Source organism: Bos grunniens, chromosome 16 (assembly GCF_055505025.1).
Source record: "Bos grunniens cultivar Pamir isolate PY7600 chromosome 16, Bosgru_T2T1.0, whole genome shotgun sequence".
In the NCBI taxonomy this organism is placed as follows: Eukaryota; Metazoa; Chordata; class Mammalia; order Artiodactyla; family Bovidae; genus Bos; species Bos grunniens.
The window spans coordinates 17714891-17726624 of NC_141180.1; the positions used below are offsets into that span (position 1 = coordinate 17714891).

The window sequence follows — 11734 nt, forward strand, 5'->3', positions numbered from 1 at the left end:
TCACTGCCCCTCCTTTTAACATCCAGGTGCCCTGAAAGGTTAGAAATGAAGAAGCTCACACCAAAGGGTGTCCCAGACTCTTTGATGTATTTGCTACTGCCTGCTGTCACACAGAGTTCAGACACCGTGTCCCCCCCTTCAAAAGCAAAGAGGAAAATCATCTTTGTTGAGATGCCTTTGTGACTTGGCAAACTTGCCTCTAATCTGTACATCTGTCCTAGCTGAGGGGAATGGGCCAGGGTGGGGGGTGTTGCTGCTCTTTTTCTTTCTGAGTACCGGTTTCATGTGATTCTCCACCACCCTGAATTCCCAGTGATCTGTCGCAGTCCTTCTCCTTATTTCCCTCCAGCTTTCCCACCCCCTTTAATTTCTTCCCTTCAGTGTTGTCTCTTCTCATCATGATCACGTTATCCCTTCCTGGACTAGAGGAAATAATGGGAGGCAGGGAAAAAACAGTCAAACACATCAGTGATGTAAAAATCGTATTGATCTCATTAAGGGTGAAAATGGTACCTGTGTCTTTTAGATTTGTTCTTGCTCTTGAATTATTTATTGATTCTTTAGGATTGGGTGCTGGTTCTCAAAGTGTGGTCCCTGGACCTGCAGCAGCAGCAGCACCTGGGAACTTACTGCAAATGCACATTCACAGGCCCTAGACCAGACTCCCTGAATCAGTAATTCTTGGGCTAAAGTCCAGCAATCTGAGTTTTAACAAGCCCTCCAGGTGACTGTGATGTGTGCAAAAGTCTGTGAAACACTAGGGTAAAGGATTCTCCATAGGTTTGGGGGGCAGGGGAGGTTTGAGGTTTCCCTCTGCTCTTCAGATATAAGAATCAATGTATGAAGAACAGAGCCTGTGCCATGCTCCTGAGGGCTGGCTATGCACCTTGCCTCTCATGCTGGGGCAGGTGTGAGAGCGAATGTGAGGACTGAGAGCTGATGGTGACCCAACTGGATGCCCTCGGTGAGCTGGCTTCATGGGTCACCCTTTGGATACCCTTTGGATAGGGTCTGGGACTTCCTGATCTTCTGTGTTAAGCATCCCTCTAAGAGAATGTCATGTAATGGCGTAGACTCATCACTCAGCTTCTCATCTGCTCTCAGGCAAATATGACTATAGTTGTAGATGGAAATTGTAGAGTTTATTCCTTTTATTCTTTTCTTGTACTAAATCAAGCAAATAACTAGAAACTTGCTCTTTCTTTCTTTCTTGTTCTCTGAAGAGCATCTAAGATTATTATGAGGATTGAGATCTCTGCATCGAGATTGGCGAAGTCCAACTCAGTAGCTCTAGCCACACTGACCAATTAAAATGTGGGTACAGTCCTAACTGAGAGGTTCTGAAAGTGTAATTATACAACATATTCTGAAGGAATAGTACAAAAGTGAAAATTATTTCATTAATAATTTTTACATTGATTACATGTTCAAATTATAACACTTTGGATGTACTGGGTTACATAAAACATATTAACATTAATTTCATCTACTTATTTTTACCTTTGAAAATGTGGCTACTGGAAAGTTAAAATTAACAAACGTGGCTCATATTTGTGACTCACATTTTATTTCCAAGGGACAGCACTCACTGGTCCAGTTAGCTGGGGGCTCTGGTCAAACACAGGATTTTGAGTAAGACTACAGGAAGTCTTTGCCAAGAGCAAATACAAGGAAGCAGGTGTAAACTACAGCACATATAACGTGTTAGGTAAGGCAATGGAGCCTGAAGCGTGGCAGCTGATCTCCTGAACCATGAAGCTAGACATACTAGGGTTGTCTAGATTCTGCCACTTAACTCAGTCAAGTAACTTAAACCTCTCTGAATTTCAGTTTTCTCATCTGTAAAATGACTTGCTGGTTCTTAACTCAAAGTGCTTTGGGGAGAATTAGTGAAGACAATGACTATAAAAGCCTGAATACTATTCCCAGCTATTAATTAGTACTCAAGAAATACTCATTCTCCTTAAATAAGAAGAAATTCTATTACTAGATGGTGTCAGATACTCACTGTGAAACCTTCATTCTGGAGGGTCCTTAACATTTAGATGGATTCTCCTCTATCTGGAATGGCTTGTGTATTATCCTATTCAAAATATGAGGTTTTGTAATATGGGGTTATGTTACCTTTTCAGTGCTTCCTCAGCTGGAAATCTACAGCTGGCTATGAACCCCTCCCCACCACCTCCTACTATGGTACTTAAGGTCCTCGCAGTGAAAAACTGAGTTACACAGAGGATTGCTCCTGGCCAAAGACCCTAGTATATTATGCTTACAAGACCTGACAGTTTATTTGGCACAGATTGGATGGACTCTGACAGGAAAATTAGATGGTGTCCCCCTGAATGAGGGAAATGAATCTCTTCACTAGCAAATACAGTACTCAAGGTAAGCAAAGTCAGGGTTGGATGGAAAATGGAAAGGAAATGTTAAGAGTCTAGCTTTTAAGATTTATGGATGAGCCCCAAAAGAATAGTTTTAGTTCTGTTCATTAAAGCACAGAATGCCTAGTTAAGGTTTTCCTAAAGAGAAGTCATAGCTCTCACAAGTTTACATGGAGGCAAGAATGAGATAGAAGGGTGATAGTAAGGCAAAAGACAGTTGAAAAAACAAACAACAAACGGAAAAAGGTGTTGCCTGGCTCCACTTTGAAAGACCCTGAGTGTCCAGTCATACTAGCATATATCCAGGTGCAAAATCTCTGACATCCCAAAGCACTGACACTGTGATAAGACATGTTAACTGTTTTTAGCCATTTAAAAAAAAAACAAAAAAAAAAAACTTGGTCTTCCTTGAAAGTAGTATACATTGCAATATCTAAACATTCAACCACAAAGAAGATCATCAGATACTGCCACCTGTATATAGCATCACCATGGAAACCACAGCTACAAATGCTGACAACTCAAATACCACAAGTAGCGCTGATACTGGTGATGTGATTGTCTGACAAGGTAAGCAACTCCTAGTAAATTTCTAAATAAAGCAAAATTTTACCTTGATTTAAATGCTGATTACATTCCAGGAAAATTCTGTGTGTGTGAATTAAAAAAAATGCAAATAATACTTTGTGTTTATTTGTAAGGTACAGTTAAGTTTCAGGTCATATAATTTTTTCAACCATATTGATATCCAGTAGGACATTCAAGAGGTGGGGCAATTTTTTTATTGGGAAGGAATTGTCCTAGGCATTATAAGACATTACAACATCTCATCCATATCTCTGCTAAGAAAAATGCCAGTAATAATCTCTGTCCCAATTATTGGGACAATAGAGACATCTTGTAAATTTCCAAAACACCTTAGAACAATAATTCTTAACCCTGGCTGCATACAGAATTACACAGAGCTTTAACTTAATACTGACATTTGGGCAGCATCTGCAGAGCTTCTGATATGTTAATAGTTGGTCAGGACCGATTCCTGGTCATTCGGGGTTTTAAAAACTGTTCAGTTGATTCTATGCAGTAGCCAAGGCTGAGAACCATGCCGTAAGGGAGCTTCTGCCCTTTTGAGCACCATTGCCTTAGCTGAGTCAGATTACCAGAACATTGACCTGACAGGTTTTCTTTCTGCCTCATGGAGCTATTTCCTGTCAGATGGAGCTCAAGGGCCTCCTAACCTAGAACAACCCCTCTAATTATAAAATGAGATGGCAGGTATGTGGCTCTAGGCTTGAAAAGTCAAAGACCTACTTTCAAGAAATCCCAAGAGTTGGGTAAATGATCAATCACTTATTTTTGAATTTAGAACGAACAGAACACAGTTTAACTAAATAAAAAGTCAACCAGTGACTGATTATTTAGGATATAAACTTGTAGTATATTGTGGCCAAGCACCTTCTAGAACCCCTAGTCATCCCTTGTTAGGCTTAACTTGGGCCTTTGTAAGAAAAATAAATTTATAGTCATTCTTCAGTTGTCTACTGAACCCTTCAGTTAGGAATGGCAGATACATTTATCTCCAGTGCTAACTGGAGAACTGTCTGCCTGGGGAGGACTTTAAAGCCTGATCTAGGCTAATTGAAGAGTGCTGTGGTGGGTTGGTTAGTGATACCTGTCATGCACACAGGATGGGGAGAGGAAAGGAAGTGCCCCAATCCTCCCGTAAACCCTAGGGGAGCAGGCATATTTCTTAAAATTAACAGGTGACTTTTTCAGTCTGGTCAACTTTTGGAAACTGATTGGATTTTATTATGATCATCACTGTCATCAACCAGTGAGTTTCCTTTTACTGAGGTATAGTTATGCACTGCGCATTTATTACCTCATAATCCTTACAACAACTCTACAAGCTAGGCATTTTCATCACAATCTAAGACCCCACAGCTCACGGCAGGAACTAATCATCTAACCCGTGGTTACCTAATTCTCAAGTCCCACAGCACAATACACAATCTGGAGTGAAATGTGGCCTCAGAGCATCCTCCAAAGCTCTAATGTTCTTTATCCTGCACCCACATCCCTAGGATTCTTGCTCAAATGATACAAGATTCAACAAATACCAAATGATAATACACATACTTGTTTCTCAGTATTTTCCCATTATTTCCTGGTATTGCATCCTGTCCATGTACTTAAAAAACTTAAAAATATATAGCAGGGATGCTTGTGTTAATAAACTTTTCTTTGCTTCGTATTTTTCGTTTGTTGAAAACCTTTTAAAGATTTTCATTTTTCTGCAAGTCCAGTGTAATAGAGGGAATCCAGCTCTTTGCCATAATTCAACACCTAAAAGGGTGTTGGCACATCAGACATTTAATAACTATTTAAAATGAATTAATCAATGCAGTTGACATTTTTGTGCAAGAGCAAATGATTAATTTTGATGAAATTAAAATGTTTAATTTTTATGACATGCAATTTATCAATTTTTCCTTTAATTTTTTTTCAGTTGAATTTTTAATTTTTATTTAAAGTTTTGTTTGTTTATTTAGTTTTTGGTCTCACAGCTTGTGAGATCTTAGTTCCCCACCAGGGATAGAACCAGGAAAACTCAGCAGTGAGTGTGCTAAGCCCTAACCTCTGAACTGCCAGAGAATTCCCCTTTCATGGCTAATTTTTTGTGTGCTAAATCTAAGAAATCTTGGCCTTACCTAATTTTGGTCACAAAATTTCTCTATGCTTTCTTCTAGAAGTTGTATAGTATTATAGAAGTTTTTATAGTATTAACTTTTACATTTAGGCCTATGATCCATTTAATTGACATTTTTTTTATTATTAAGATTTGTGTAGAGATTAGGGTCGGCTCTCTAAATGCATCTTCAGGGGCTCCGCAATGAAGAAGCAGGTGAAACCGTTTTTAAGAGTATGGTTATAGAGACTTTCATGGCGGTCCTCTGGTTTAGACTGGCAGCCCGTTCCAAGGCAAGAGGTGTGTGTTGAATCTCTGGTCCAGTAGCTGAGATCCCACATGCAGCAGAAGCAATACTGTCGCAAATTCAATAAAGACTTTTTTTTTTTAAGGTTGCTTAAATGTATAAGAGAGGAGAGAGAGTTGGAAGATAAAGGAGGGGAGCACCCTTTCTTAGGGGAAAGACTGAAATGATAACTATGACATTGGCATGAGAGATTATGGTCTAAAGGTTGTTGTTCCAGGATAATCTCTCATGCCAATGTCATAGTTATCATTTCAGTCTTTCCCCTAAGAAAGGGTGCTCCCCTCCTTTATCTTCTAACTCTCTCTCCTCTCTTATACATAAGTCCAGAAATAGAAAACTCCAGTGTCTCTGTTTCAGAAGAACAACGTCAAAAACCAGAAAAGGAAGTATGAGTCAATACTTTGCACGCTTCATCTGCTTAACCAGATAACAGCCCTGAGCAGCAGTCTTTCAAGTAAAACCTCGAGCGGCTTCACAGGCGGGTGGTGGCGACCCCGCTTGCCAAGGGAGTCACCGAGCTACCTCAGGGAGTCACGGAGCGACCGTAAGGGAGGGGAGCAACTATCGGGCGAGCGGGCGCCTGGGCCGCTGCCTGCAGCACCAGCCTGGCCCCGCCGCCGCCCTGACGTCCCGACGCCCAGCCGAGACAGCGCCCAACAGAGCCGGATCCACCAGGGCCAGGCTGCTCACCGTGTACTGTGTGCAGAGGGTCTTCCTCGAGGTGACATTTTCCCTCCAGGTCGACGCCGACTTGCAGCTGCACACCTCCCGCGCTGTGCGGGCGGAATCCGACGTCCTTGCAGCTGAGAGACAGACCGTCTCCGCTGAAAGACCTCACAGACCACCACGGGTCATGGGGCTGCTTAAGGCTTACAAGATGGCGGCGCTGGGATTTCATGGCAGAAGGAGAAAGCAGACCCCGGACCTCCGGTGCAGTTCCCGAACTTACCCAACAGACTCCATCGTCTGTCAATACGCTTTCTTCAAAGGAATACAACTGGATACTTTCAGTCAACAGTACTTCCTAGAGTGAGAGGTGTGAAGAGAGAGGTGGGTATGGGGAGGTATGCTAAGAGCCATTTTATTTTGAGGTACTTGTTTTTTATAGCCTATTTTACTTACATGGATGAAAGACTCACCTCTTAAAATAAAATCAACCTTCAAGGAAAAAAAATTAAAACCCCAAACCCAAAATTCCCATAGTGCCAGCTACAAGGAGCCCAGCAGTCCCACTCATCTCTTGGAGAAATAGCTTCAGGGCTTGGGCAATCCAGCCTTGCTCTGAGACCTGTTGCTTGCCAATCCCCTCTGAGCTGTCTTTGCTGAAGCAACACAATCCACCCCTGGCAGATGCTCTGCTCAGAGAAGATCTTGAGAAATTTTCTAGGGTCCTAATGGAGCCACAAGGAGAGAGCAAGAAAGGATTTGTCTCTTTTCTGTGGACCCTTATAATTTTGAAACTCAGGCAGAAATAGAAGATACAAGGTAATAGCACATTGAAGAAAACATGGCAATAACTATGGAAGAGGCTCTGGAAAGTTTGGGCTGAGTAATGATGCTTTGTATTAACTGCGAAGTGAATGGACATCCTGTGAAATTGTTGGTTGACTCAGGTGCCCAGATGATTATGACGGACCAAGCTCCTGCAGAAAGCTGTAATATAATGAGGCTGGTGGACTATTGGTGGGCAGGGATGGCCAAAGGAATGGGCTCCCAGAAGATTATTGGAACAGTACATCTAGTTCAGGTTCAAAAGGAAGCAGATTTCCTGGCTTGTTCCTTCTCTATACTTTAGGAAGAGCCTGTAGACATGCTTCCAGGACTGGATATGTTGAAATGGCATCGATGTTCCATTACCAGAGTGTACCCCGTTGGCATATGGGGCCAGGTAAGAGGCCAGAGGAGATTGCAGACCAAGAATTAGCAGAAGCCCTTCAGAAATCCATAGAAGATGCAGAGTGTCAAAATCCATAATGCATAAATATAGTATGTGTGAACTGCAGCTGGAGTGGGCCCCAGACCAGAGGAAAAAAGCAGTAAAGGAACTCACTGGGAATATCAATGCATTTAACCATCAAGCCCATCCTCCCTGACAGAGACTTGTGACTGGTAATTCTTAAGTCTTACTGATTCTGTCTCTGCCTTAGTCTGCGCTCCCCCCTACCCCCCACATCAAGCGCAGTGACCCAGACAGCATTGAACCTAAAGTTGTGAAGACATTGAAGGCTCAGCTGAATACCAGATAACCCTCAGAAATGAAAGAACATCTTCCTCTACAGGACCTTACTGATTGTGCTTCTTCATCAGACAATGCTCCAGCAAACCAGAGTACAGCTATTCCTTTTCAGAATTCACTCAAAAGAAGCCGTTGGTGCAGATGACCTAGAGAAATCTGCCGAAAGCAGCATGTGTGTGGTCACTCACTCAGTTGTGTTTGGCTTTTTGTGACCCCATGGACTGTAGCCGACCATGCTCCTCTGTCCACCGGATTATCCCATTAGAATACCAGAGTGGGGTTTCCTCCTTCAGTTGACCTTCCAGACCTAGAGATCGAACCCGCATCTCCTGCAGATTCTATACCCGGAGCCACCTGGGAAGCTGAAGAAACACCCAGGGCCTCATCATCTCCACACAAGACAGAAAGTTAGTTTATCTGTCACAACTACTAGGAAGCAAGAACTCCAGAGGCTTATAGGTGAAAACGATTGGCATCCAGAATATCAGTACCTGAGTCATGTAAATAGCCTTCAGCACCATGAAGAACCAAGGAATGAACAGCATGGGGTACACAACAAAATGTTTCACATGATGGAGAACATCTTTGTAACACAGAAGACCTTGAACTTCTTGAAGAAAGGTAACAGAATCAACAAGAAGTGTTTGTTTGGAAACTACAGTGAAAGGAGACAGGCTAAGAGAAAAGAATTTTAGCAGCAGGATGCTTTGGCTCCTCAAATTCAGAAACTCTTATGTAAATAGATACAGTAGAACAATCCCTAGTTGCTATGCTTAATTCAGCAGGCAATCAGAATACTAATGTCAAGAACATTGGTGTATCTGATCTCACCTTAGATAGTCCCTTGATGGAAGTAGAAATGTAACCCTTCCTCTGAAACTTTGAGTAAGTTCATTTCCATTCAGGATGTACAGCTTCCAGAAAATGTTGAACAAATGAATATAAGTCTCTTTAAGTCTCTGTGGCAGTTAGCCCTCTGTGGAGTCAACGAGGGCTATCTATAACAGCAGCCTTGAAGGAACTAAATGAATTTTTGGTCTTTTGTAGTAAACCAGCTTCAGAAAATGCATCTGAAGATGTTATCTGTCAATCAGAGACAGTAACTGAGGGCCACACAGGTATTAAAGACCTTTCTGAAAGATGGTCCCCAAATGAGCATCTTATAGCTACCCAGAGTGATCCGTGTTCACAAGTCTCCTTTCATTAGGCCATATCTGTGAAGACAGAAGAATTAACAGACACTTCAGCTGGAGTAGAAGATGTAGAAAATATTAACTTCAGGGGTCCAGGTGATGACCTGGTAACTGATAAGGAAGGTGTCCCCAAGTCTAGGGAATTGATAAATGAGAGCAGTTCTGTCACTCTGAAAGTGAAAGTGAAGTTGCTCAGTCATGTCTGACTCTTTGTGACCCCGTGGACTGTAGCCCACCAGGCTCCTCCCTCCACGGGATTCTCCAGGCAAGAATACTGGAGTGGGTTGCCATTTCCTTTTCCAGGGGACCTTCCTGACCCAGGGATCGAACCCAGGTCTCCTGAATTGCAGGCAGACACTTTAACTTCTGAGCCACCAGGGAAGCCCTCTGTCACTCTAGCCTTAGCTAAAATATCTAATCAGCTACACTGCATCTTAGGGATAGAAATTTCACCCAGAGTTTTAGCAAGTGAGGAGGATGCCCTCAATCAAGCTCTTGAGCAAACTGAGTCATCATCCAGGTTCATATTGGTTAAAGATTTAGATCAGGGCACACAGAATCCAGTGGCAGACAGGCCTGAGACCAGAGAAAATGTTCTGAAGCTGCAGAGCCACTTCTGAAATTTGAACCTCCTCCCAGTCATGCATCACGTCCTTCCTTTCTTGCACCATTAATTTTTCCTGCTGCAGACATTGACCAGATTCTCTGTGCTGGCTATCTTTTGCAGGAAGTTCTTGGTGCTTTGCTCTCAGATGGTGGAAATGCAGACTTTGCACTTCTTGTTTGCTGTCAGAGAGTATTGTAGTTCCTGCATAACCTTGGAAAAGTGAGCTAGACATTACTTCATTCCTTTAAAAAAGCTATAACATTCACATCCATACTCACTGTTTATACAGTATATGTAAAACCAGCAAGCAGAATGTTGAGCCAGATTTTTTTATTTTTTGGCCCAAGTACTCTGATTTCTTGTCTTATGAATTTGTCTATTCTATGTGTTAAAATTTGGGTCTTCAAAAATGTATTGGCACTTATGTGCATACAAAAGCTTTTTATTATCATTAAGATGATGTATTCTGGAATAAAACTGATGCAAAACTGATGAAAATATTATATATTTTTCTTTGCAGGGTAGCACTGTGGTAGAGAATCTGGCTGCCAATGCAGGAGACACAAGAGATGCAAATTTGATCCCTGGTTCAGGAAGATTCCTCTGGAGAAGGAAATGGCAACCCACTCCAGTATGCTTGCCTGGAGAATTCCATGGACCAAGGAAGCTGGTAGGTTACGGTCCATAGCGTTGCAAAGAGTCAGACATGACTAAACACACACACACACACACACATATATAGCATAAAAAGTAAAAATAAAATAAACCCTATCTTGTCTGAAAAATAATCTTCTACCCAGTGCTCAAGAAACAGATGGACCACCAATAGGAAGTTGAAGCCTATGGGTGGGAAGGGCAGAGAGGTCAAGGACCCGCTATTCTGGTCAGCCTCTAACTGTTTTGACTTTGAGCTGTGATATCTACCTGAACAAGATCTCTCTGTTTAGGGACTTTATTGGGGGTGAGGGGAAGTCATGGGAAGGGGATGTGCTGAGAAGGATCTTGTCCTCTGAATTCATACAGCTCCTGAGAAGACTTGATTTCATGGCCAGAATGGCAACCAAGGTTTCTGTCTGCTCACAATTCCAGTTGCACATTTATACCATATTTTTAGTGGCGCTAGTAGTAAATAACCCACCTGCCAACGCAGGTGTAAGAGATGCAGGTTCCATTCCTGGGTCGGGACGATTCCCTGGAGGAGGGCACAACAACCCACTCCAGTATCCTTGCTTGGAGAGGGTGGGCCACGTTCCATAGGGTCACAAAGAATCGGACACAGTTGGAGTGTCTTAGCATGCATGCACCATATTTTTATTTCTCTGATATTCTGGAAAGGACTGAACAAAAGGATATGGACTTTGTTAGATCTTCATTAGATGTATGGGGAAACATTTGCTTCTCACACTTGGGCTTGTATTCTTTATTGTTTGTTTCACATATTCATGCTCAGGATCACTCTACTGGCAGGAAGGACATCCCCTGACTTCAAATCCCACTTACCTGTTGGCCAGAATCCAATCCAAGTGTTCATCTGTGAATCCAACTACTCAGGCATTCTTAGTGATCTCTTTTTTTCCTAGTCAATAAAGAGCTCTAATAACCAGAAGTAACCAGGAGCTCTAATAACCAGAAATAACCAGGAGTTGGAGAGATGCTGTGTGTATATAGAAAAATGTGACACAACTCATACCTATCAAGGAGCTTCCAGCCTAGTGAAGGAGTCAGATGCATCAACAGCTTATTATAACACTGCTGTGAGAAAGATGTGCACAGGCAACTGTGGAAGCACCAAGGTTGGGCATCTGTACAGACCAGGCTGGTATGTACAGGGAAGACCAGAGTATGTAGTATGGAGTCATGGAAGATTTTCTGGAGGAGGTAATAGCTTTTGTTGAGTTTTGAGATTAACTTGGTCTAGACTATCAATGGGGTGGTTTCAAGCAAAACTGTTAAAATCACAGAGTTGTGAGATGGCATGGGAAATCCAGAGAACTTCAGATAGTTTTGCAGCCATACACAGCCCCTCTTAGCTCACTTTTTCAAAAAAGTTTTTTAAAATTTCTTTTTTTGGCTGCGCTAGGTCTTCTTTGCAATACACAGGCTCCTTTAGTTTTGGAGCTCAGGCTCTCGAGTGTGCAGGCTCAGTAGTTGCGATGCCTATGCTTAGTTGTCCTGTGGCATATGGGACCTTAGTTCCCGTACCAAGGATCAAACCCACCACCCCTGCACTGGGAGACAGATTCTTAACCACTAGACCACCAGGGAAGTTCCCTAAATTAAAAAAAAAAAATTTTTTTTTACAACAGGTCTTTGTTGGTTAT

The 11734-nt window shown here is 42.3% G+C and overlaps 1 protein-coding gene and 2 pseudogenes across 1 annotated transcript; all 3 read left to right on the forward strand.

Moving 5' to 3' along the window:
- Positions 1-5306: 5306 nt before the first annotated feature.
- Positions 5307-6929, forward strand: LOC147356259 (uncharacterized). Its single transcript, XM_086342921.1, has 2 exons — positions 5307-5370; positions 5821-6929. Exons 1-2 carry the CDS (start codon positions 5307-5309, stop codon positions 6408-6410), a joined length of 654 nt encoding a protein of 217 aa, XP_086199047.1. The 3' UTR covers positions 6411-6929.
- On the forward strand, positions 6434-7351 carry LOC147356260 (protein DDI1 homolog 2 pseudogene; annotated as a pseudogene).
- LOC147356261 (regulatory solute carrier protein family 1 member 1-like) lies at positions 7351-9611 on the forward strand (annotated as a pseudogene).
- The last annotated feature ends 2123 nt before the right edge of the window (positions 9612-11734 follow it).

What these genes read in the sequence shown, in the direction of transcription:
- LOC147356259 (XM_086342921.1), top strand. Translation starts at nt 5,307, where the DNA reads ATGGTTATAGAGACTTTCATGGCGGTCCTCTGGTTTAGACTGGCAGCC. An exon ending in AGCCCGTTCCAAGGCAAGAG is followed by an intron (nt 5,371 to 5,820) that starts GTGTGTGTTGAA and finishes AGCCCTGAGCAG; the next exon opens with CAGTCTTTCAAGTAAAACCT.